This window comes from Falco punctatus (genome assembly GCF_963210335.1).
Source record: "Falco punctatus genome assembly, chromosome: 1".
In the NCBI taxonomy this organism is placed as follows: Eukaryota; Metazoa; Chordata; class Aves; order Falconiformes; family Falconidae; genus Falco; species Falco punctatus.
In genome coordinates, this window is record NC_137580.1 from 23,164,260 (window position 1) to 23,190,411 (window position 26,152).

The 26,152-nt window shown below is 42.4% G+C and overlaps 2 protein-coding genes across 7 annotated transcripts; one reads left to right on the plus strand and one right to left on the minus strand.

The window, feature by feature from the left end:
• On the minus strand, positions 1–26,127 carry GTF2E2 (general transcription factor IIE subunit 2). 5 transcript variants are annotated; one of them, XM_080409440.1, is made up of 8 exons: positions 26,019–26,119; positions 25,295–25,461; positions 13,413–13,504; positions 12,766–12,873; positions 10,830–11,012; positions 10,263–10,356; positions 1,934–2,049; positions 1–905 (listed from the first exon to the last, which is right to left on the minus strand). In XM_080409440.1, the coding sequence occupies exons 2-8, from the start codon at positions 25,455–25,457 to the stop codon at positions 786–788; spliced, it is 876 nt and encodes a 291-aa protein (XP_080265566.1). In that variant the 5' UTR covers positions 25,458–25,461; positions 26,019–26,119; the 3' UTR covers positions 1–785. The 5 variants fall into 5 exon arrangements, with proteins under 5 accessions (XP_080265566.1, XP_080265568.1, XP_080265564.1 ...); XM_080409442.1 differs by having other exon boundaries at positions 766–905; positions 10,263–10,349; positions 26,019–26,123; XM_080409438.1 differs by lacking the exons at positions 1–905; positions 1,934–2,049 and adding an exon at positions 2,958–5,468 and having other exon boundaries at positions 26,019–26,127.
• SMIM18 (small integral membrane protein 18) lies at positions 13,512–25,285 on the plus strand. Of its 2 annotated transcripts, none has more exons than XM_080410078.1 (2): positions 13,512–15,890; positions 20,142–25,285. In XM_080410078.1, the coding sequence occupies exon 2, from the start codon at positions 20,187–20,189 to the stop codon at positions 20,478–20,480; it is 294 nt and encodes a 97-aa protein (XP_080266204.1). In that variant the 5' UTR covers positions 13,512–15,890; positions 20,142–20,186; the 3' UTR covers positions 20,481–25,285. The 2 variants fall into 2 exon arrangements, with proteins under 2 accessions (XP_080266204.1, XP_080266203.1); XM_080410077.1 differs by having other exon boundaries at positions 13,512–15,886.
• Positions 26,128–26,152: the final 25 nt, after the last annotated feature.

Here is a 26,152-nt window from a genome sequence, read left to right on the forward strand (position 1 = left end):
AAAGATGTTGATTCTCTTATTTTTTAAAGAAGCAACACTGGAAACCAGCACTGTAAGTTTATTAGTTAAAAAAAAAAAAAAAAGCTTCAGCATTACACTGTCATTTTATTTCCCTCCTGTTCATAGAGTAGAACCGTGCAACACATGGGCATCCACTATAGTGACAAGAAATTGCTGAGGGCAATTTCTGATTAGCATTAGGAAGCTACAGCTGCATTGCCATCCTGCAGCCTGCTAGGAGTTCGGGAGAGGGCTTTTTTTTTTTGAGTTTGAGTCTCAGATATCACCAACTTTCAGTAAAGCTCAGTCCCATGGCAAGGAAGCATACAAATCGTAGGTGTATTTAACTGTGAAAGAAACTTGCCTGCGGTTATTTTAGGAAAAGGTTTTCCTGAAACAGGTGAAACAAATGCTGTATTCAATTCTACTAGAAAGCCCCTTGTAAGTAATTCCAGGTAAATACTCATTAAGCAATGTAAAAGTAGAGTTAAGCACTGAACAGGAACTCCTGCATTACATGCTGAGCACCATTTATGACTATGCCAAGAGGCAACTAGTAAGAACCTCTTACTTAAAGACACATTTCCCATTAGCTAATTAAATTAAACTCTAAATTCAGTACTTTGCACTTGCTCTTAAACTGACCTGTTTCATCTCGGCAGTTGCTGGGATGGGGGAAACACATCATCACATTACTATATACAGTCAGTCTGTCTGCGAGCAGACACAGCCCGAGTGGCAAAAAACTTGTATAAAAATGCATGTTTGCTCCAGAATTCAACTGGTCACTGTTTGCCAGGAACGACATCAGAGTAATCTTTTAATACTCCAGCCAAATGGTCATTGTGAGTTTTAAATCGACGTTTCTTCTGAGAAGCGGGTTTCTTCCTCCTCTGAATAGGAGCCTACAAGAAGAAATAAACAGTCGTCAAAAGATCTGCCCTCCAGCTGTGACATCTGACCTGATGTGTGACGCTGTGCTAGTCATCACTTCTGCGAAGAAGAGCTCTGCTTGAACCAGAGGTGGGCAGATGGAGAAGGTGCTTGCTTGTTTTTGCAAGTTGCAACACCATTCAATTCAAATCCGGGCAGGGAGATGACCCCAGGGGCAGAGCAGAGTCTCCATACCCCATGCAGAGCAGTAAAGCCGGTGTTTACAAGTCAAGTTTCCAAAAACTCCCATGCACCTACAGAAGCGGGTCCATAATTCTATCCACAATTCCATGCTCAAAGACAGATTTAGCATACAAGGAACCCATGAAGAGTGCCTACATGCCGACAGGCGTTAAAGCGTCTAGCGTAGTGACTAGCAGAAAGAGGACTAAGTTCTGTATGGAAAGTCTCTTGTGAAAGGACAGTTTGAAGTCAAGTGCAGAAGAGAAAAGACATGGTATATCACATACAAATAAATGTAAAAAAAGAATTGTTTGGAGCCAGGAGGAAAGCATCTTTGGAGAGCTTGCAGCTTTTCTGGCCTCCCAGTAAAACACAAGCATATTGCACCCAATTTGGAGAACAGTGTGTGTGTGGTGAAAAGCACGTTACACGGTTCCCATCAGGATTTCAAAAGCTATTTAGCAGAAAATAAAAACTTAAACACTGACTCCCCCCGGCCCTCTCCCAGAAAAGTAACTATTCTTCTACTCCTAATGTATCACACAGCTTCAAGCAGAAGATTCCACTTCGCATCTCGCAGGGATTTTCTGGCATTTGCCCTCTTCTTGATGCTGCTTGGATTACACTGGCTTAAACAAGTTATAAAAACACTGACTACTGGCTACAGCATTGTTTTTTGCAGCTTCTTAAAACTGGTCACACGTCCCCCAGCTACACAAAGCAGCTGTGCATAGGCTCACCAATGTGTTTTGGAATTAACACTGCACGGTCAGGAAGGGGGAATCTCCTAGAAAGATCAGTAATTTGTATCTCTTACTATTTTCTTTGGTCCGGTTTCTTGCATGGAAGAAATACCCTGCCGCTTCAGATATTCTTCAATCTTCTCCTCATCCATGGAATCCACGGGAATGCTCCTCCACAGCTTCTGAAATTCTGAAACACCAAACAAACCCTCGTTTTATATCCCAATGAACAAACCCTGGGCAAAACTCCCACATGAAGGGAAACAGACTTGATTTCAAATGCTGAAGTATTCTGGCATGTCCGTCTATGACCGTACAGATGCAGCAGTCCTTACCAACAGGCACCTAATTAGCACAGCCTTTAACATTCCAAATGCCAGATGCACTTCCAAAAAAAACCCCAAACTACCACCAAACCAACAAAACCCACAACCTCCAGCCAACAAAACAACCCCCAACACTTAATGGAAAAAAATGAGCTGATTCTCATCCACACTAAGTGCACTCCAGCATCAGGAGCACCCACAGACAACTTGCGCTTTTAATGCTAATTCGCTACAGTCTCTCTTTTTGCCTCCAGCATCTCCATAGCCGTGTTAGACTGTCAATGTGTTTTATAAGTTTCAGTTCAAAAGGTCTTGGTGAAGGGTAATAACTAACCATAAATGGCAACTTCATTTACGCATCTTCAGCTGCCACTGTCTTGGGAGACTTGTCATCTCATAGTCCAATTTACTGAAGATTCAAGACATTCACTACAGTGGGTTTAAGCTCGTTTATACTGTAATATAATACATACCAAGCTGTACAGATAATAAATTACTAAAATTCCTCTGGTGTTAAAAAGAAGAGAGATACCTTAAAAGCCACAGCAGCAGTACAAAAGACAGAGACAGTAAGTCTTAATTAGAGCAGCTGCCATCTCCCTGCACACTTTCTGCCTCATGTAAAGTTTCACAGAGCCTCTGGAATGCCTTCTCCAGGCAGCGGCTGGTACAATCCCACCTCCCTTCATTCCCCAGGCAGTAAGTTAGATATATCCTGTCAGCAGGTTTGGCTAACAAACTATAAATAAAACACGAGGCACACATAGCAACGCAAGATTAAATTTTTCCCTTTATTTCCAGATAAATTTAGTATACAGTTGTCAAAACAACCACAACTTCTGCATGCTGAAGAAGCTGTCCTATGCAGCAGGCGATGAAACACTCCAGTGATAACGGTCTGCCAGATATATTTGCTCTAGATACACTAACAAAACGGTACCTTACAAAAGGTGTACCTAACAGACTTGGTTTCTGCACTTGGACCAGTTCCCTTCCTAATGCATCTTGTTTTTCCATGAAAGCACATGCTTTAAGTCTCAGGTCTTTCTTTCTTTTCTTCCCACTGCCAACAGTAAGGGGCTGTTCAAGCTTTTCAGGAAACAAAAGAAAGGAATTTTGCCAGTGAACAACAATAATGTTCATTTTTGGTAATGCAGTGTTTCTGAAGAGAACCAAATCCTGTCCAAACACTGCTCTGGGTTACGTGGAGATAGCGCGCAGCCTGTTTCTCATACAGACTACACAGCACAGCGGGATCACTCAAAACTGTAGTTTTCAGATAGCTGAATGCCAGGACTGACGCTGTAGTCAAGACATTCTGTCTGCTCATCCATTTTGAGTGTGATTCCGGGCTTTCGGAATAGCTTGCAGTGCCTACTATCGCGGATCATCTCTCAGCTAATCCTGTTGTGGCAGGTGGAAAAGGTTACGTTATGATCAAAGCTGAACAGGCAAGAGCGATGAGCACTCAGATCAAGTCTTACAAGCAGAAGCCTGCACAAGGGTCCTATTGCATCCTCCAGACTGAGCAAAAATTGCTCTTTCAAGCTATCTCCTTTCTGTTCATGCCCCCTCTCTGTCCTCAACACCCAAGCTAGACTCAGCTGGACACCAAGACCCAGCGTGGCGCTTGGGAAGATGAATCAGACGATGGTGCAAACGCACTATAGCACTTTATGAGTAACCATATTTCAAATCATGCGTTTGTGCAGTTCATGCGTGAAGTGACAAGGCTGCACATAAATGCATGACTATTAAACAGATCCCAGTCAGAGACACTTTTAACGTTGTGTTGTACTATCCTGCCTTTGGCTCTGCACAGATGCCTGCTGCAGAAGCTGAAGAGATGCAGGTCAGTCCTCCAAGATGCACAACAGGCACGTGTACACGAGGTGATAGCAGATAAGAGACTTGATAACTCTGAACTTTCACAGGACAGTGTCCTTTTATTTGTAACATTCTGCTACAAACACAGATAATGTTTGTAATGTACAATGACACAGATAAGAAACACATAAACTCCTTCTTAGAGTTCATGATATGCAGACAAATATGCCTGGGTGGAGGCGGGGGAAAGGCTGAGGATTGGTGCTTAAGGTTAAACTGGTCTACATTCTTCTGGGGAACAGAAGTGAAAAATTAAACACTAGAAAACAAATGGTCAGCTCTTCAAGGATCAACATGCACAGAAGTGCAGATCACAGTTAATATCTAACCACAGCATTTTGCATTTCTTGTAATGCAGCAGTTATACCATCATTACAGCTTCTCATTCACCTTTTAAACTTGGCCAAGAAATATGAATATAAAAGTTACCAAGAATGAAAACCACAAAGCTAAAATGGACTTTACATCCAGATAATTTAATCCACTAACTGGCCCCACCAGAGTCACTAGACAGTATTCTGCAACTCCATTCAAAAATTCCTTCATAAATCAGGCTGCTTTCAGCAATATTGCTTTGATTGCAGTTACAGCAACCTTCTTCCCATGCTGAAGCTCCACGTAAGGCATTAAAATACCTTATTGCCTAGGAAAGGCAGGAGGCACAACAACACAGTCCCCCCTGCAGAAATACTGCTTGTTAAAGAATTGGTTCAGAACTAAAACCACAGGATAAAGGTGGAGAAGAACAGAGAGCTGCCACCCTTCAGATGGCTGTGCATACTAGCTGTTTGCATTTAGGGTGCCATCTAAAGGGGAAAGGAGATGCATCTATCATCTCCTCACAAAACCCATTTGGCCTAACACCACACCCTGAGCTAAATGCAAGAACTGAAGAAAGAGAGCAGCTGCCTGGCTGGCACTGAACCGTTTCCACATTACCCGTCAGATTTATTCAGAAGTCTCCAAGGACTATGCCCCTATGAGCTCGTTAAAGTTTAGACCTTGGGAATACACTACTGTGTATACCGAATTACTGTGACGTCCCCTCTGAAATAAGAGAACCTATGGCAAAAGCTGGCAATACTACAGCTCTCAAGAAACAACCGTCTGCATTTGTAGCTGTGGTATTTCTGCACCTCAAAATTCATACCCTTGACCCAAGACAGGAAGAAATTTCTCCAACTTCTTTGAGGGGAATTTGAAATCCTGCCACCCTGGCCTTTGCTGTGTGGCTCTGAGCAAAGGGGGTCACCACTCCTTAAAAGCAGTAGTTCACGAGAGGTGCCAGGGAGGAGGAAATGGCAAGTGATGACCCAATTACTGTGCTCCACCACCTCTGGAGCAGCGTCCATGCTTCTGGCTGGCCAGGCAGGGGATGCAGCGGGCTGGCCTGTCTCTGTGGAGGGGAGGAAAGACAGAAAGAAAAATGCTGTGATGAGCTGATGTGTCTGAAGAGCAGACAACAGCAACAGAAGGCAGTTCCTAGAGATAGTTTCAATATACCAGGTCCATTTTTCACAGAGTCTTTCTTTTCTCTGTGGACAGGGCACAGGGAGTTCGGTACTGGTGAGGAACAGGAAGGGGATTGTTGGAGCAGAAAGCTCAGCACATGCTGGCCTGCTTCAGCCAGGCATGGAAAACAGGTTCAGATGCACACATTCCTACGGAGCACGTTAACCATTACGATTACAGACACATTCAATTTTTCTTCTCCATGTCCTGCCAACAACTAGGTGATCTTTACACCATCAGAGCATGGCAAAGGTGAGAGACTCTTCTATCAGAGCACTAAACTATTTGATAGATCAGCCAGAACAAGCATGTAATATCTATGGAAGGAAAAAAACCTGTCCAGCAGCCAAGACAGTAAGGCTTCACCTGGCCACAGCAGGCTGCATTCAGGCAAGCTGACAGTTCCTCCTACTGCTTAGGCTGCTAAGACAAGACAGAGCCCAGAAAAAAAATCCCCTGGGGAGAAATTTCCAGACAGTTTCTGGGCAAAGCAATGCAGGTGCTGTGAACCCTCAAGGAGACCACGCGCATTTTCAGTGGAGCTTTTAAGTCCTGATGCCAATGCAGATCTTTGCCAAGAGAGGCAGAAAGGTGTGATCCCAGGAGCAGAGGCAGGTGCTCCGTGTCTCATCTGGACTATGAACAAATCCTATATGCAACATCTTGCAATTCGATCAGTAAAATATTTGAACTCAGAAGCAGAAGCTTGACAGAATCAAGCTTCGAGAAGCTTGACAATCTGCTCACATTGCAGGCTGCTCCCTTGCTCCTCCAGATAGCTAACTTCTGGTCTTTCAAGCAATGAGAGGAGGGAATGAGACCAAAAGCTGATTGAAAGGCTGGTTTAGATGTTTGCTAACATCTCCAGCATCACGATGTCTGTGTGCACAGACCGAAAACAATGAGCTCTGACCAGCAGCCACCAACACACAACAAAGCAGAGGGTAGCATAACAAAGATTTTGCAAACGCCACCTTCTCTCCTTGAAATACCCAAGGGGTAAAGATGCAGTCACCTCAACTTTACTGCATCACAAGATGCCTCATATAGGAAAACAATTTGTGCTGACATTCCCTGAGTGATTATATCCTTAACATGCTCCCTTTCTATAAATGCTTACATTTCAGGAACAAAGTCATGGGTAAATGGCTGCATGGTGACTTCAGTGCAGCTTATCCTGCACTTCTGACTGCCTCACCTGCTCTTGCAAAAAGGTTGAGATGGCTTCTCGAGATAAAACAGCTACAGCACACTGGTAATAAAATCTGCCAGAGATTAAAACCAGCTTAAAAATCTTCACTGAGCTGAGCCAAAATCCGAGCACAAGACAAGAACAGACAATAACAGGGCAGAAGGGAAGAAACAACGGAGTAGCAGGGAAGACGGAGTCCTGCTTCCTAACAGTCCCAGGGAACACAGGACTAGATTTATACCAGAAGGAAAAGATGCTTGACATTAAGTCTGTGCTGCTCCTGGACCACCTTGGAATTCAAAGCCAGAGCTATAAGTCATCGCTGATCCCAAGCAATTTATACTGTTAAATTTAAGAGGCTTTGGCCATTCTTTAAATCTCTTCAAAGGTGCTTAGGAAGAGTATTAAAAAGATGTATAATTAAGTACCCGATTTTTTAGGCATTAAAATGCTTCCTATATTGCATTCAGATGTGAAAGATACCATCTCTAACAGTTAAGCAATCCGACTGGCCTTTCAGCATTCAGCAGCACGGGGTGAAAGCTTGGTTCACATGCAAAGTGCTTAGCCCCAGCACAAAAAGGCAGTGCTTTACTTGGCTGAAGCACCTGAAATCTAGCCCGGCTTTTATAAACGCTTTCAGCTACACACTACTGACAGAAGATTAATTAGTCAGGAAGTCAAGAAGGAACACATGCAATCTGAACCTTCCTTGGCTAATCACATAAAAGGAAGAACAAAAGACGTTCCTTACTGCAGAAACCTTCTCCAGTACCCTTGAGATCACGACAGATAGGTACTGCACCACTGCTGCAGTACACTGGGATTTATTTTCAAAAGGGGAGAAAGAAAAGCTTGTTCAGCCAGCAAAACAACTGTAGCAAGGGCAGAGGTAGGCACTGCCAGAAAGCAGTTCCACTACTTTAGACAGCAAGCTCCAAATTGCCCCATCAGCTCCTCTTTCTCCACTGATACTGACGGAGCTCAGACAGCGGTGGGAGAAGACGCCTGGCTTTTAAAGGATATTAATTCCAGCCAACTTCTGTTCAAAACTGGAGTGTGTCATACGGGCAGAATCACGCACTGAGGAGCGCAGAGCCCTTATTTCTAAGGATAAACATTAAACTAGAAACATATTTTGAACTGTCATCAGCTGTTAGATCAAAAAGCCTTGACAACACTTCAAGGCTTATTTTGCAGTCTTCTAAAAACTTTGTTTTAACATTGCTGGAGATAATGAGCTGAAATAGCACCGCTAACGCAGAAACGTGTCATAACTCATTCTGTACGCAGACAATTCTGCCAACGACTCCCTAAGAGACATGCTTCTGGTACTCTGGAAAGAATCATAAAGCAAAACTGCTCCGGAAGGATGGCTTTCCTTCATCACAGGATAACATGGTTGGAAAAACGACCCGTTCCAGCTGCAATAAGTGAACCCACTCAGGGGTGTTTTAAGAGTTGTGGCATACACAGGCAGATCACAAAATTCACAAAAGAGAAAGTATTCTTGCCTCCTTTCAGAACAAAGCATCATCATCTGTACCAAAAGAAGAAACAAAACCCAGCAGGAACAGAACTAAAAAAAAATAAAAATAATAATTTCCCTTTCCAATCAGATGGGAACATGCTGCCACCTGCAGATGAAAGCAAGCAAAGCCACCTCGAACTACAAACATCATTAAGACACTGCGGGCTTAAATGCCTGCCTTCATCGGCAGATCGAGCCAAACGACTTAAGCATTTTGTTTGAAGGGGTTTTAAAGGTGGGGTTTTTTTTAACCTTTTCCCCCTTTCGCGGCAATAGACTGCACTGCTTGTTCCTAAACAAAGATCAGTGCTGGGCATACTAAAATACCGCGTATTGGACATGAACAGCCTTAGATTCACACCAGCACCTGATAAAGAGATGGCAGATGTCTCTTGCTATGTCTTAATAAAATGTGCTCTTTTATTAAATTTCACAGTTAATCCTGGAGTTATTACAAACTAAGAGCAACAGGGTAGAGATCTCCCTTTGATAACTCTTTTAGGATGGTTGGGTGCCAGTTATCTGGAAAAAATTGCACAAGAAGAAATGATCAGCAATCATGACTGTAACACAACCTGTAGCTGTGAAAAATTTAAAAGCTTTGCCTTAACAGTCACTGCAGCAGCACTGACTTCTAAATGTTTTGACTATGTTCAGATCCCTAAAAGCTGTGGGCTGATGGACTGAGGAGACACTATCTGAACAGGATGACAGTGTTAATGGTAAACTCATAGGCATTTGGGAGGCCAGAAATTCCCCAGTGAATGCAGACTGAAGGCTTGTAATTCTGCACTTCACATACAGTTCTGACTGCCACTATCAAGTGACAGAAATTACGGTGTAAAGAGAGAGGTTCACTTCAATATTTTGAAACTATTTTTGTATTTTTAAATACTGTAGGTGTCACAACTACTTAATTATCTTTGTGGAAGAAAGCTATTATTAGTGAGAGTACATGTGTGGTATAACAAATAAGTTAATGATACACATTTCCAGTTGCTTAATTCTATTGAAAATAAAGATTCTCTTTGAGTTAGTCAAAGAAAAAAAGAGCTTTATGCTTTGTCCTATGGTCCTGTAAGTACAGCAGTTCAAGTTTCTATCAAAACTCTTCCCCATTTTTTTTAACCATAATGTGACATTTTGTGTTAAGATGGCTTTATGTAGCAAGTTACAAGAACAGTATGTTAACAACAGAAAGTGTTTGGTGTCGTCAAGTTATTTAAAATAAGATCTTTCGACACAGACTGCCTTCTCCTTTCTGTACTTACAAGCATCTGATGTTGACATAAATGTCATTACTGGAACACCCCCCGACTTGTGCAATTGATTTCTGTGCATAAATAGGCACATTGCACCAGAGAATTTTACCACTATTTGTCAGACAGTAAAACACACGTTGAACTTTGGAAATCCCAAATCCACTCCAGCTCTAGGCAGCAGCACCACCCTACATCTGTGCTTTCCTCCCAGTTGTAAACTACCCCTTCTCGGGACTTCTGTTCACATCTCCCCGTTGGCTTCCTCCTTCCATTCCATTTGTGGCTCTCATCACATTCACATTCACCAACAAAAGGCACGTGATTAATAAAACCCAACAAACTTGCACCCAGAAGCCATTCTTTTGGGTTTTTTTGGCTGCCCTTTACACACCAAAATGTTAGATGCCATTTTAGTCAGTCAGCTGATTTTTAGTCTCTTCTGTACTGCTGCACTTGAAGAGAACTGTTGGATTCCTTGTGCCACATTCCAATGTAACCATTATAAAGCAGAGGATATTACCCTTGAACTCACTGGCTAGTCTCATTAGCCTTGTGTTAAAATGAACCATTCTCCTGCCAGGTATCGGATATACCCAGTATTTCATTACCACCTTAAAAGACTGCTTGCACATAGAGATACTGAAGATGATTTCAAATCAGCTATCATGGAAACATACGTAAACAAGCACCTACCTTCATCCACAGTAAACTGACAGCTCTTGTCATTGTAGAAAAGAATTTTCTTCTTATCAGGGCGATTAACAAAGATGATCTGGTCCCCTAAAGCCTTGAAAACCAATGCAAAAGAACAACTCAAAATCACTTCATTTCCAAGGATAAGGATTCCAACTTGAACAAGAGGCCAATCTTGCGCTACAGAAAGCACAACAAACTATAGAGAAGCAGCAAAGTAACTGGCAATGAAAAGCATCCAAAGTGGATGCTGACGATAAATCAATTATGAGATACGGAGGACTGAGATCAAGGTATAAAAGCAGAACTAAATGCCTACAGTTGGAATGTGGTAGATCAAGAGTCTTTTTTGAGAAAGAACTTTGACAGCTGAGCTGAGACATCAGGCCAAATCTGAAAGTAAAGGATAAAATACAGAAGAAGCTACAATATTAGAGTTTCTGAAATAGCTTTGAGTTATCAAAAGAACAGAAGCAACTCATGAGAAAATTCTCTCTTAGTCCCTACCTCCCCTTCAAAAAGCAAACTGGAATGGGTTCACTGAATCACACGACGTGTGCTACTCACCTTTATAGCTTTCTGTGCATTGGGTAGCCCTTCCTCAATATCTTCTAAAAGGATTCCTCCCAGCCCTCGCTGGTCATGCTTGTCCAAGAGCCTGAGCAGAGCCTTTTTATCTTTCAAATTGTACTTGGGTTTGAAAGCATACTTCCCATCTACAACTTCTATTTTCGGATTGTTGACTAGAGCCTGTAATAGGGACATAAATTTTAAACCTTGAAAAAGAGCACATGCTAGTACTTTTTTTCTAGCGTGCTTTTGAGCAGCTAGGCCCATCAGCCATGCGTTACAGCTGCCAGTTTGGAGGTTTGAGTTTGAAACGCTTTTTAAATCCTTGGATCCTAGATCCACCAGCCTAGACATAATTCGCCACATCAGAAAGCACAAAGCACCAAAAGAGGCTTAACACCAGTCACTTAATGCCTTTGGGTTTGAAGGTCCATGAAGCCTCTTATGGCAGAAAGCTGCACACGTTCCTTTTTGAGAAAGGAACAAAAATAAAAAAAAGAGGGGATGCAAAAAAGTGTGCTTCAGCTGAATATAAAGTGCAAACGCACAACTCAGCATATCAAGCTCGGGTCGTATGGATGTTACGAATGTGAAAGGCATTAACCTGGGATGAACAAAACAGGAGTCAGTCTTCCCCAACTGCTGTCAATTGGCACCAGCAGCTGTAGAAGAAATTGAGAAGAGCAGACCTCCTGCACAGTAGGCTTTTACTTATGCCAGCTTCAGAGTGAAGCTGCAGAAGTTCACAGACAACTGAAATGATTTCAGCTATGCTCCGAATCAGTTTTGCTGTGCAGCCAGTACCACAATGGAAGTTCACCTGTAACAGAGGGCAACTCTACTTAGTTTCTTCTGCAGATGCCAGCCTGACCCTGAAAGGAGAAAGAGAAGACAGACAGAAAGAAGAAAGGAGGGAGAAAACACCTGTAACAGAGAAGGTAACTAACTCTAGTGCTGCAGGGTATTTGTTTACCTTTTCCCATCCAGTAACAATTCAGTGATAATTTTATATACACTTCTTGGGAGGAGCTTTTTCATTTCATCTTGATATTCTGGTTCCCTATGGAAACAACCCGGGGCTACCTTGTGAAAGCCTTCAGCAAAGTCAAGCTTCCATCACAACCAGCACTGCCAGACTGGAGGTTTTGGTACCCCAGAATATTAGTACTGGTAGCAAAGGAATGCTACAGGCTGTACCAGTGAAACCATCCTAGTGTTACCACGTAGAGATTTTTTTCCCATGCCTGAACAGCCTTTACTACTCTGTTGTGAGGATTTTAAATACGATCTGAGCACAACCCAGTACACCAATCAAACGTAAATCCCAAATATGGTATCATGCTGATTTACTAATCTTGAAATTCCACAAATACATTTGGGTCAATTAAGCACAAAGATGAATACGGTGGCAAGTTACAGTGAACTGTAAGAATGAAACTGAGCATCTAGAGTGAGACCTAATGAACTCCAGCACTGGAATTTGCAGATGTATCATCCCACAAATTCAGACATAAATTTCACATCAGAATTCTTCATTTCAGTATGTAACAAAGAAATGCAAGCCTATGAATTTTGCACCATACTCCTTTGGTTTAGTTAATTTAGCATCCTCAATATTGGAAGAGCTCTTAATTTGAAATATTTTAAAACCGAAAATTCCTTAAGAAAAACAGCTTGTTTATATAAAATTAGTAATTAATAAAATATACTCTTTGTGTAACAATTCTAACAGGTCCTTAAAAATGTCAGAATAACTTTCATCACAGTTACCTCAATAGCAAGAGGTACACCACAGACAGACATGTGAATCAACGTAGTTTCTTAAAGGGGTAACTGTATCTTTGTAGAGCTTGTAATTAAATAAATGTGTATAATTCAGGTTTACCATAATACTTTACCTCTAATTAAAAATCTAAACATATGTTTTCTTTACCTCGCTCATTAACCATTGTTTCTGTTTGAGTCCAATATCTAAATGCTGTGTTTCATCCAAAATCTCTTCTAGGGTTAATGGATGCGTATCACCACGCTGGTGCCGAGTCTGGAAAAGTAAATAGGATCTATTAGGGTTATATACTTATTTTATTCAGTGCCTGAAATATCATAAAGTAACTAAAACTGGTATAATGTGATGACATTTTGCAAAACAGAACAGATGCAGTATACATAACATATGAATTTCAATTCAGGGCTTTTGAAAATATGAGGAAAAAAAATTAATACCAGCTGAAATTGATGGCGAAGTCATCTGTCAAGCACCAAATTACATGTTATTTTGATAAATAGCTCATGAATCCTAAAAGCTGACAGAATTTTGCAGTTCATATTTCTACTGCAAATAAACAAAAATATCCCGGTTTTGAAGTGACCTGGAATATGCAGGATTTCAGTAACGGAATAACATACTGACCGTTTTGTTTACTGACAGCATTTTTCATTTAGCCAGCGGTTTCTTGAAATTCTCACTCTTGCAATGAAAGAACTTTAGAGTTTGAAATATTCAGCATCTTTTAGCTACCATAGGGGAATAAATAAGTCAAGCATTTAAAAACATGATAATTTTACATCAAAATACCATACCTTCATATAATTCACTATTTTAGCAAGGACTCCAAACTTGTAGCCAGAGCCTCCTGAAAGGGCTTTCAAGTTAAATGATCCATTGCTGTGATCTACACAAGAAGAAAATAAACAATTAAACGACGCTTTCAGCTACACCCTGTTGGCTCTGCACTCCCATCTCTTTTTCAGGCTACTTCCATAGCTATAATTCTGAAGGCTATGAACAGAAATGCGTGTTGCAGGAGCGGCCACCTTCAGAGGACTCCATGCTAGCACATGTGTTGATACAGACCCACGGTTACCTGTCAGCAGACACGGCTCTGGAACACTTCCGAACAGAGCTCCATGAATATAAAGTTATTTGGGCTTGACCTTTAAGAAGTAATGGCAGCATTACTACCATAAGAGTACATGTTTAGTTCTGTGGCTTAACATTCCATAATTATTTATGCTACATTAATTCACGCTGAAATAATGTGCTGCATTTTTGCCCAACGATTCGTTCTACTGATAGCTTCGCGCTGAGGAGATAGGCGCAAAAAAGTTTAACTTATTCCCAAAAGGTATTCAGTGGTTACACACCAGGTAAAGGAAGACTGTGTTTGTGGTGCTGGACTATTTTACTTTTTTTAAAGTAGCTCTAGTGGAGAATTTATTAAAAAAAACAACCATAAATTCAAAACAATTCAACTTGTTGCAGCACTGGAACCAACAATTCAGAATCCTTTCTGTTGTCAAGTCTGGTTCTGTTTTAATGTATGGTGATGTCTGCTACTGTGTAAAGCTTGTTTCAACAATTATTGCAAGGTTGTTAATTTTTTTTTTTTATTAACTTTAGCTATTACCACAGCACATTAAACAGAAATATCTACAAACCACTATCAAAAGCCACAGGCCCATTACCAGCATAATGTTGCTCAGACTTAATAGTAACAGCTTTTCAGAATTTCAGCTACTCCAGAAAAACAACACTTCCTCTTTGTCATCACAGGGATTTTTTTTTAATCCACTGGTGATTTATAATCACATTTGACAGGACAGTAGGTATCTCAGAGATACTGAGCTCCTACTATTTATGTGGAAAAATCAGCTGAGGGAGAGAAAAGAACAATTAAAGTTAGTGCGTTAGCTGAGGGCGAGGTTGCAGCGGGTGCTGAGCAGAGCTGCTAAGCAAAATCTTTGTTCTGTTGGGCAGCTGGAGGATATGGATGAGACTGGCGATAAGGAATGGAAGTGTTCTGGGGTTTGTGATGGTGAAAAAAGAAAGAAAAAAAAAGAGAAAAAAAGATAATAATAGTCTAGAAAATGCACCTAAGATGTTTGACGAAGGCCCATTGCCTCCACCGAGTAAGCAGCAGGCTGAAAGAAAGTTTGCCACATCTGCACTGCATTTAAATTTAGATGCCCTTGCCAATTTCCTTGCAGGAAACTCCAAATAAAGTTTCCAAAGTCACTATGCTTCAGGTGAATTTTTTTCACGTCCTTCCCACTGAATCTTAGCCTACTTCTAAGTTGATCCATAAGTCACTACAAAAAGCAACTATGAAGTGGGAATTCTGGATGTAGTCAAATTTCAAACAAATCCACTTTCAATAATTATGGGGAAGTCTTCATGGAAACCAATGCTAGTATCGTCAAAAACATAATGCTGAAGGAACAAACATCAAATGTAAAACTTGGCAACTGGTAATTGTGAAGCTATTATATGACATCATATCAGAGTCTTTACATAGCACGACAATTCTAAAATTAACGTAGAAGAATCAGTATAACTCCAGCTACAGAAGAACATTTCATTCTGGTTACTAGATGAAGATGGAAAAAGAGAACAAAACAAAGGTCAGCTCCCCCTGAAAATACAGCCTGTAGGGATTTTCCCCTACAGGGTTCCTTTTAATCATCAAAAACTAATATCTATGCAGGACATTTTATAAATAAAAAAATCCATACATGTAACAAGAGGTCTACAGTGAACAAAATAAATTCAGATGTACAACAAATAGTTAAGATGACTTATCACATATTTGTTCCATCAATTGAATCAAGAAGATTATCTTGTTTAATCTGCCAGGCTACAGCCTGCCACAGTTCATGACAAGTAAATCTAACCACATGGTGAAGCTGGAAATCTACAGATATTAACACTTCAAACGTCACAGCTTGACCGGCTGCTTTCCAACGCAAAGCAAAGCAGGGTCACAGCCACCGTCGCAGTCCCGGCACGCTTCTCCACTAACAAGCTCATCATGTGCAAAAAAGCATCCCGAAAAGGAGAGCAGGAAGGGGTTTGTTTCTTATTCAAGACAGTAAGAGTCAAATTTATGAATGATTTACTCCTGGGGTTGAGGGCTTGATGCAAATGAGCATAAAGGAAGTTGTCAGCAGCATCATGCTCTGGCCAATGGTAGGGAAGCTCCATCTTAGCTGTGCCATAGGCTGCATTAAAAAAAGGGACCAGAACAGCGCTCTTTCAGCATCCTTTCAGACAAGAGGTAGGTGTGTATCATTTTATAACATTGTCTTAGGTTTATCTTGATTACTGAAAGAAAATATGCCTGTAACCTACAAGCCTGTAAAAAGCTTCTTAGAATCAGAATGATTTTTCTCTAGGTTTAGCAGGGTTTTATTCCGCTGAATGCAGAGGAGCTTGTCTTGCACTATCAGACAAGCACTTTCACCATCTGTGCACTAATGGAAAATTGATGACCACTCCATCTTACAGAAGAGCTAATACACCAAGCCAAGAGTCAGTAAACAAAATGGATTTCATGCTTACTGGGGAGGTAGCTTGTTTTCTGTAGCCTCACATTCCTTGTAATTGATTCTATATGTTTTTACAGAAATGACAGTGAAAGGATTTTCCTTAAAACAAAGACAGCTAAACCTGAAATTCAAGAAATGTATCTCCCAAGTGGGTATTCTGTAAACCGTATCAATTAGGCTGCCTGAAAGAGATCCATGCTTGTGGCTATGCTAGAAACCTGTTCTAGAAATTTGGTACGTTGGGGTAGGAAGAAAATCCCATTGCATATTATTATCCTTGTAAATACTGGAGCAGCGATCAATACAATGCAAACAGGCAGGTTAGAATCCATCTGAGATTTGTAAATGCTATTACCCCAAGATGTCTATTCAGTGGTTTCTGAAACAAGACTTCCTCAGTACTGCATTGAAATGATTTTTTGCCAGTCATTTCCCTCTGCTCCATGAATACGATTTTAAATAAAGCTGCTCCTCTGCAGTGTCTAAAGACGATGATACTTCTAAATTAAAACCTAATGCAGATATCACAGAAACCAATTCATAAAATATTTAACTCGCTGCATTTTGGATACATACAATAGCTGAATTGCATTCAAATCAGGCTGGCTTACAAGATGAATTTAAATTGTGCCCTTACAAAACCAGTAAAACTGCATGAAACCAGGTCATTTTTGACAGCTTTCAAAGACGCTAACCTTATTAGTGCTGTGTTAATTCTGAAGGCTCGGCAGTGGCTACTTCAGTCTTGTACTTTAATAATTGCAGCAATGAGTAGCTGATATTTATCTGCCTCGCCTCATTCAAATCTAAAGAGATCATCATCCTCCCTGAGAAGCATGAACCACCTCTGACATGGGCATTAAAATCCACCTTCCTGCATAAAAACGAGCTTCTCTATGCCGTGCAACCCCTAATGGTGGCTGTGGAGTGGGAAGGGGCTGGCTGCTGCACTGCGCTGGCAGCCGAGCAGCAGGGACTCCTGCCTGGGGAACCATGCTGAGCTGGATGCTCCTCTCCTCTTGGGAACAGAGCTACCGCCTTGGCCGGGAGCTGTGCCAGCAAAGGGTCCCTGCTACACAATGCAAACACGTCCAGCGTCTCCAGTGGCCCCAAGTCTTGATCACTTTTAGCAATGACTAAAATTAAAATACTAAATTTCTTATCAGCAGAAATAGTTCTTTTTTTTTTTTGTGCCTGGTGTTTACAGAGTGAGCAACTGATGTGTAACAAGTTCCAACAAAATCCTCAGTCTCAGAAATCTGTTTAAAAAGTTCAAAACAAAACTCCTATCCTTGCCTTCCCTAGAATATTCTTTTGCCATCTAAAATATACATTTAAAACCTGCTTGACTTACTCCTCAAAGGTGACTCCAAATCCTTGTACTCAACCTCCCTCCCCTCTCTCACAGATTTCCAAACAAGTCTTCAGACCACCCCTTCAAAACTCCTCCTGACTTCTAGCTCCATAAAACAGGTCAGCTGAGTTTCCTTCGTGGACTGTGACCAAACCAAACCATGCTCTCAAAGCCAGGACCCAACTCAGCTCAGGAGTATTTTTAGTTTGGATTTGCTCTGTAAACTTTTTTTTTTTTTAACAAAAAAGACAACCAACCAACCATTTAATTAATCCTATCCATCTCAGTCACACTTTGTATATTCAATTACAAATTTGTGTATTCAATTACAGATTTAACAGTGGAAACAGTTCAGTTTCTGCAACTGCTCCAATAAATGTCTGTATCAAATACTAATGCCAGATATCTTTCCAACAACAAAGCTGTTCCAGTTCCATTTAAAACCACTAAAGGCAGAAGGATAACAAACAAAATATATAATATTTGAACAATAAAAATAAGACATACATTGCAAGCTGGTTTGGCTGCATCATCCTGGTTTTCACAGCATCCTTTTTTTTTTAAATAATGCCTCAAAAACAACAACAGGTGCTTAGATTGCTTTAAGTAATCTGTTTTAGTAGACACCATCACACTTCGCCTTTGTCACTTCCCATTTATTCAGGCTTTTTGTAATTTTCACTGTCTGAACAGGTTGATTGCAGAATTATTGCTGGGATATGCAAGGTTCATTAAAGCATTACCTGTGAGCACAGTTTAACAAACAAAACATCAGCATTACCCCTTTGTTCTGTAGTTTTGATTAGTGAATGAAATTAAGCTAAACGTGGGTAGCCAGCACCATTTTGTAATGAACTTAGCTAGGTTTTGCTTTGTGTCCAAAGCAAAAAATCTTTCATTGAGGGATGGAAATAAGACTCCAGATTTCTGCGAAGTTACCATCTTGTCTCCCTCTTCCCCTTTCATAATTCTAAGTTTTCTGGGATGCCCCAGCAGACAAAAGCACATTTTGCAACCTGTCCCTTAGCCAGCATGCACTCACCGAGGGGCTGACGTAGGGCACCAGCTGGCCTGTCAGTGCTGCTCACCACGTTTCACCTAAAAACTCCTTGCTATTTCCTCAAGAGAAGAGGGAGATCTGACTCAATCTCCTTCTTCCACACCCAGTTTTAAATTGCCTGAAGGATGAAAAGGTTATTACGGCATCCTACAGTACGCTACAACAGGTAACCAGAAGTTACTGTGGCTCCTTGGGTGTTTTTTATTATATTAGGTAATACACCAAAAGCACTGTAAGTTCCCTCAGTTCTGGGAGGCAATGTCAGGGAAAGAAGGAAAGTGGGGGGGGGGGGGGGGGGGGGGGGGGGGGGGGAAAAAAGAGAGAGATGTGTAACTGTGAAGATGTTATTGCCAAACACCTCACCTGTGTACTTATCTATAATTCAAAGAAACATTCAGAGACAGACAAAACTGCTTTTTTGTTCTAGATATACTACAGAAATTACTGAAGCATAGCCTACTTTCACACTGCTGTGCAAAGGTCTTTCTGAAACGGCACATCTGGACAGCAATACCATTTACACCAAAGGCTGAAGCTAACGTGTTTCATCTCTCCCCCACACCACAAAGCAGTCTTTTCTTCTGCTGGGTACAGTGTTGGACCACGATGACATTCCTTTTCTAGCAGTTAAGCCTAGAGAATGCAGCTGAGAATAAGAAATCAGAACTTCTTCAGGAAGGGTTGAGTTTTCCTTGTTATCAGTCCTAACGATCACGGCACCAAGAGCGGGCCCAAGATTCCCAAAGGTGCTCAGTGCCATTCAGGCAGCTGCATGAAGCAGTTGGATTTCTTGAGCACAAACTTCAACTCAACAGTGGAACAGCAGGGGAATGAACACATCAGGGAATTTGGCCTTCTGAAGTCAAAGGCATGTTGCAGAGTTAACAAGACTGTGCTAATAGGCAACTCTAAAAATAATGAGTTTTAAGGAACCAGGACTGTTATTTTGTACAGGAAGAATGACTGACAGTTCAGTTCCATTCTTTGGAAACATCCTCCAAATACTTAGGACTTACACATTTTTTTAAAGAGTGATTTCTTTCTTTCTCCCAAATAGGAGAAAAAAACCAAAACCCAAACAAGCAAACAAACTCCAACGACATTAACATGTAGTAAGTTCTAATCACTCAGGTATGGGAGGGCGCTACTGGATCTCCTGTTTTTCTAAGAATGCCAAAAGAGCGCTGAGGGCTTTCACACTGTGCAAGTACCAACCTCAACACAAACAATGAACAGGTCGTTGAAACCACTGTATACCTTGAAAATGATCTTTGTAACCTTTTTGCCTTTGCATATACTTGAAATATAGAAGCAAAGCTCTCCCACTGCAGCATAGTTTACCCTACTGATGCATGCATGGACTAGTCATCACCGAAATAAACATTCCAGACAAATCACAAATCTGTACATTTGGAGTTTGATACTTTTGTGTACAAACAGGAGTATGCAACAATCTATGTTTGTAGAAGGTCTGAGCACTAAGCCTGAGCTTAAGTTCTTGCAGTTTGGGATAAAAATCACAGCATGTTCTTGATCAAGAGTCCTCAACAGCTTTGTTTTTCTGTTTCAGCTCCCAAATCCGTGAGAGCGAGCACGCCAAGAGAACTCTTCAAGAATGGCAACCCTCAACACCACTCACTGGAACGAGACTACATCCATTTCCCAGTATCTGGGCTTTCAAGTGCAAAAAATTTACCCTTTCCATGACAACTGGAACACTGCCTGCTTTATTATTCTCATCATATTCATCTTTACTGTAGTTTCTCTGGTGGTGTTGGCTTTCCTCTATGAACTGCTAGACTGTTGCTGCTGTGTGAAAAATAAAACTGTGAAAGACTTGGAGAATGAACCCAATCCTGTTAGAGCAATGATGAACAGCTTCAGAAAGCATGAAACAGAGGTGGTGTAGGAAGGACTGAGCATCAGCACGTTGAAGAACGTTTAACACCTTTGAATGAAGCCTCTTGTACCTTACGAATAAGCAAGTCACATGGGTTTGGTTTTTTGTTTTTTTTTTTACTTAAATATAACAGCAACAGTTATCATTTTATCTCTGGATGTGAACTTGAGTAATTGGCAAAGGCTTTCCAAGTGCTTAGCAAAAGGATGATCTGTTGCAATGTTACAGGGAAAGAAAAGATTTTTTGTTTTTAAATGAACTTTTGTTGTTTATATTGAGTTACTAGTATAGATCTTTGTCTACCAGAATGAACAAATGTTGCCTAACATGCATAAAACTATGTTGCTTAACTGGAGAAAATGTTTATAAAAATGCTCAACAATCTGATCATTCACAGTGCAAAGACAGAGCAGTGTCCTCCACACAGAGGCAGGAGAGACATACAAGGGGTGAGAAAAAAAGACACAGAATAGAAGGGTTGAGTGGCAAGAGATCCCGTGAGACAGGAGAGGCTGATGTGAATTTTTGGCTTTGGCTGATCTTCTTAGTACGGGTTTCTCACTTTTAGAAGAAAGGGTGGTGAGAGGAAAAGCATGCCAACAGGAAACATTTCCCTAAAATAGTCTTTTCTAACCTCCTGTGGTACAATTTGACCCTTTCTCCCTCCCCTTCACCAGTTCCAGAGAACCACTCTCCCCTTACTTTGCATTCAGCCTGTTTAAACAACTTCTGGGTGTCGCGATGCGACTAATGCACTACCTGAAGAACACGTTTCCACAAAAGCATACTGTAGTGGTACTATGGTCTAGAAGAAACAGGGACATTTTTCTGCCTCAAGGCTGCTGCCTTACTACCACAACACTACAGGGAGTCAGACACGCTGGATATATCACCCCTATCTTAACTTTTCAAAGCTGAATTAGAACTGACCAAGCTCTTGCCAAGGAACGCAAGCAGACAGGTCGCAGACCTTCCACACCGATGACAGTAATTTCACTCAGCCTGCCCACAGCTTTTGGGTGCCGACATGTTTCACAAAGGAGGCCACACCAGGATAGGCCTTGTGCTAGAGATGGCAGTATGGGTACACAGCGAGAAGTGACTTCATTTTGCACAAAAGAATCTCCATTTCCTTCATCAGCCTGCTGATGCAGCCCAGAGAGTTCAGACTCATGCCTTCCTCACAAACCGACCACATAACACTGGCCTCTAGCTCACCAGATGATTTTTCTTCTGTAGACATGTTGCATCTATATATTTTCAAAACCATAAAAGTTTTGCAGTTACAAATTATAACTGTCAAAACAGCATCCAACAGCGTGGCCATCTGTAATGCCCAGTAAGTCTTTTACACTCCTGAACACATAGAGAAGCAGGCCAGCAAGAAACATCCCAGACCAAAGCCGCATGTGGAACAAGGTATTTAACTATATAAAATTCTAATAATATTCCTGTCATTAGGGAAACAAAACCCACCTAATGGCCAAACGGACCAGTAACCTACAACAGTGATATCTTAGTCTATTAGTGTCAGAAATACCTTTGTGCCACCACCAGTATCTACAATTACCTCTTTCTCTTTTTAAAGTATATAAACTCCCCCTATCAGGTTCAGTATGCTGAAGTTCGAGAAGACCTGGACACAATGAAAGACTTGCTAACTTGACTCGTGTTCTTCCTGGCTGGCAAGATGGAGTCACCAGATACCCAAGCCACTACTAACCAGCACAGCTAGTCCAGTGATTCACCTGGAGAAGCCATCTCCCTCCTGCAATCAGAAAAAAACGCAACGGCTGCTGCAACCATTCATCTCAGAGACACTTGTTACAGTGAAGTTTCACCAGTACCAGTCCCACATGCAGAGAATGCTTTTACCTAAAAATCAAAATATAAGCACAACTAATGGAATCTGACACCACAGGTACAAGACCGCTCAGGATTCACACCAAGGTGTATGATGAAGATAATGTTAGTGATGATAATGCCTTCTGCTCTCAGGAATACTGGGTGGATGCCTCATTACTTCTGTTGTATTTGACAGTGTCAGCCCTGAAAGACCGGTGTCCTGCTCTAACAGAGGCAAGAGTAGCCAGCGGGACACACTGAATTAATTAACATGCCTCTTTCCTGAAAGCAAACGCTCCAAATGGCAACAGGACCGCTAGCCACTTGCAGCGTTCCCACAAAACACTCATCCTCGCTGCACACAAGAAGGCAGTGTGCAGGAAATAACATGGCTAGCCTCTGCTATGCTGCTTTTGTGTTCTTATGCCTTCCTGAGAAGCACACGCAATGAAAAATCTTGGGACTCATTCCAGCTACTTACTTCACAGATCTATAAAAGGGGCTGGGTGTCTGCACAAGGAACAGAAGGCAAAGATCTCCCCTTGCACAGCCCTAGCGCCTCAGGACGATTCTTTCCCACGTGTAGACTAAGTCGTGAAACAGATCCTGGAGATTTCAGCTCTTGTTTACTGTTGGCTAAGACCATCACGACAAAGGTCTTAAGATGAAGACTAAGACCTCAGCCACAACTTACTATTCATTAATAAAAATAAACAAACAGATACGATCTATTTAATTTATTTTCCAGTTACTACTTTCAACCGAGTAAACAAGGCAGTTTTGAATTTTTTCAAGTAACTTGTTTGAATAGGAATTTCGAATAACCATAGTAATAGCTGTTCCCACTAGAAAGATTAAAACAAATCTTCATACACAGGCCAGATTTAGCTATGCAGTCATTTGAAGATTAGCACAATTCTACACCTCTCCTCCCCAGAAAAGCAACAAGGGTGGGTTCTCCGAGTCATAGAATCACAGGAGAACCTGCAGGTGCTACACAGCCAGAGATTATCAATCTCAATACATGTTCATTGTGACTGTGACATTATTTATTGTCTTTGTGGTCACTACACAACAAAACTAGGACCGATCATCTTGTTTCTTCAGGTGGGATGGGGGATGGGTGGGAACACGGAGGGATGGAGGGGGACGGGACAGGGGGATGACACACACAGGGACATGAATTCTTCAACATCAGGTTTTTACTCCACCTCCCCAGGAACCATCTCTGACACACGCACATCCCAACAGGCACCTAACAATCTGGTGATTCAAAGAAAAAGTGGGGTTTGAGGCACAGGATTTGGACTCTGCACCATCAAGGGGCTATTTGTGCTGCTTGCAGCTGCTTAACCTGTCCAGTCGCTTGCCAGACTGAACACTTGCTCTGAGTCAGTTCCCAAGATCAAGAGGGAGAAAGTTGGTCCGCTCACTCTCCATGAATTTTCTTCCATCCTTGCTGCTTCTGCAGTAGTTAGTGAATGCTCTCCAGGGGGAAATGAAAGGAGGCTAAACTCATTCTGCAAGGAAGTGTTACAGAAGCCCTGAAACCTATCTGATACTGTCTGGAACAAAGCCAGGAGAATGAAAGATAAAGCATGTTTCCTCACAGTCACGCATTCCTATTTGTGTAAGCTAATCATTTGACAGCTGCAGAAGCACTTAAATAAACACCCAGGCCACAAAACCACAGAAAAGAAATTACACTTTCTTTATCTGTTCTGCTGTCTGGCCACATATCTACTCAAATCCTGCAGATCAGACTCACATTTCAACTGTCTGACCTCTTCCTGACTCCCCATCCCTGTTTCCCAGCAAACTGCTCTTGCTCAGGACATGCAGTTTAGGATATTCCACGTAATATTTTATTTTATTTGGAGAGGGGAGCGTGGCAAAGGGACCAGCGGAAACCTGGCCTCCCTTCATTTAGCTTAAAATGTCTGGCTGATAACTTTGTTTGTTGCCCTAAGAAGCTGGAGATACATACGCAAACTCCCTACTCATCCCCTCAGACAAAAGATGCTCCACCCCACCTATCATCCTCGAAGTTTTTCTCTGTTGTTTTCAGCGCTATTGTTTTTTGCAGAGTTCAGAAGACAGTCACACGTGGTATTCAAAATACGAGCATGCAAGCAGTTTGCACAGTGGAGTATTTTGTGTTTTAGTATCTCCCGACATCTGATTTGACCATCAAGAGTGCATCCGAGAACTGTCAGTACTTTCAGAGAACTGAAAAGGCCCCCCATGTGTAATTACACGTCTCACGCTGTAAAAACAAACACAGTGCATGCCACTGTGTGCACAGAAATACTCTCCCTGCTGCTCCAGGTGCTGCACTTTTCATTTGCTCCCACCATTTTGGTGTTGCTTTATCCACTACTTATTTGATACTAAGAGATGCATTATCAGTGCCATTGTCTCAGGAAACTCCTGACCAAAGCAGACAGAAACCTACAGAAGCCCTGGTGTTCAGAAACAGAGATTAGCTCCCAGGTAAAACAAGAACGACTGCTAATCACAATATGCCAGCTAGATGAAACATAAAGTCACAAAATCCATCTCAGGGATGGACAGCCTATGACTTACAGTTAACGAAATAAAGTTTTAGGTGCTCTCTTGCCAGAAAGACAGAGAAAAGAATGAGACCGCTGTTACTGCTTGTCCGGTGGGCCCAGCAAGCACTGAAATCCACACACCAAAGCTCAGCTTCATATGAAATATTATTTTGGTAGCGGTGATTCCTCCAACTGAGTAACAAGCAAACAAGTCACAGGACGAGGCCTGACACATATATGTATTCGTAAAAGTGGGGTTTCCCTTAGCACAAGTTAATTTCTTAACAAAAAGTGGTAATCTAAGAGAAAGAATGACAATGGCTACTAACACAAATCACAGATAAACTGACTCACGCTAATAAACCGCAGCTTAGACGCAGTGGAAAACACTAAGCAGCTGTTGAACAGGAGACTTCCACCAACCTGTGTTTTGCTTTGAGCTTGATGAGCCACCTTGCTCTACCTTTGCTTTCTTCTTTTTTGAAGAAGAGGAGTCAGAAGATGGCGCTGGACGTTTTTCTACTGCTGGTGTGGAGAGGGCACGCTTTTTGAATAGCTCTCGCTCTCTCAATAAGCTTGGATCCATAGTTCTGTCATGAGAAGAAGAAGGGAAAAGACAAGAAACAGACATTCGAGTCAGTAAGACATTTAAGAGTGGGGATATCTGTTTATGAAGTTGTTCGCATCCTTCTTTTCCCGTGCATGGACTTTGAAGTTAAACCGGGACGCCTGAGGCTGTGATGTGTCAGAACGCCACCTGAGCCCCACGGGTGCAGATGGGGGGGATGGAGCAGGACATTTCCCAACCAGCCCTCATGTCCACAGCCCTGCGGGGAGGCGCCGGGGCAGCTCGCCGGCCCGACCCGCGCCGCGGCGCCGCCGAGCCCGCCCGCTCGGCTCCGAGGCACCGGCCTCCACACGCAGCTCTGCGGCACCCAGCAGGCAGGGGAAGCCCGCCCGCCCCTCGCCGCCCCCTCAGCGCCGCGGGACAGGGCGAAGCCCCGCCGGCGGACGGGGGCCTGGAGCAGCACCCCCCCGCTCCCCAAGGCCGCAGACGCCCCCTGCCCCTACCAGCGCCTGGACCCGCCGGGCCAGGGGTCCCGCCGGTCCCCCCCCGCCCCGCGCCGGCCCCCGCGCGCCGCCTCACCCGCCCGCCGCAGCACCAGGCGCAGGCCGAGCGCCGCCGCCCGCCGCCTATTGGGCCATGCCGCCTTCCCGGCAGCCCCCGCGCCGCCGCCCGCCCCGGAAATGGGATCGGCGTTGCCGTAGCGACGCGCCGGC

What these genes read in the sequence shown, in the direction of transcription:
- SMIM18 (XM_080410078.1), top strand. Translation starts at nt 20,187, where the DNA reads ATGGCAACCCTCAACACCACTCACTGGAACGAGACTACATCCATTTCC.
- GTF2E2 (XM_080409438.1), bottom strand. Translation starts at nt 25,457, where the DNA reads ATGGATCCAAGCTTATTGAGAGAGCGAGAGCTATTCAAAAAGCGTGCC. An exon ending in AAATAGTGAATTATATGAAG is followed by an intron (nt 12,874 to 13,412) that starts GTATGGTATTTT and finishes TTACTTTTCCAG; the next exon opens with ACTCGGCACCAGCGTGGTGA. An exon ending in AACAATGGTTAATGAGCGAG is followed by an intron (nt 11,013 to 12,765) that starts GTAAAGAAAACA and finishes TCCCTATTACAG; the next exon opens with GCTCTAGTCAACAATCCGAA.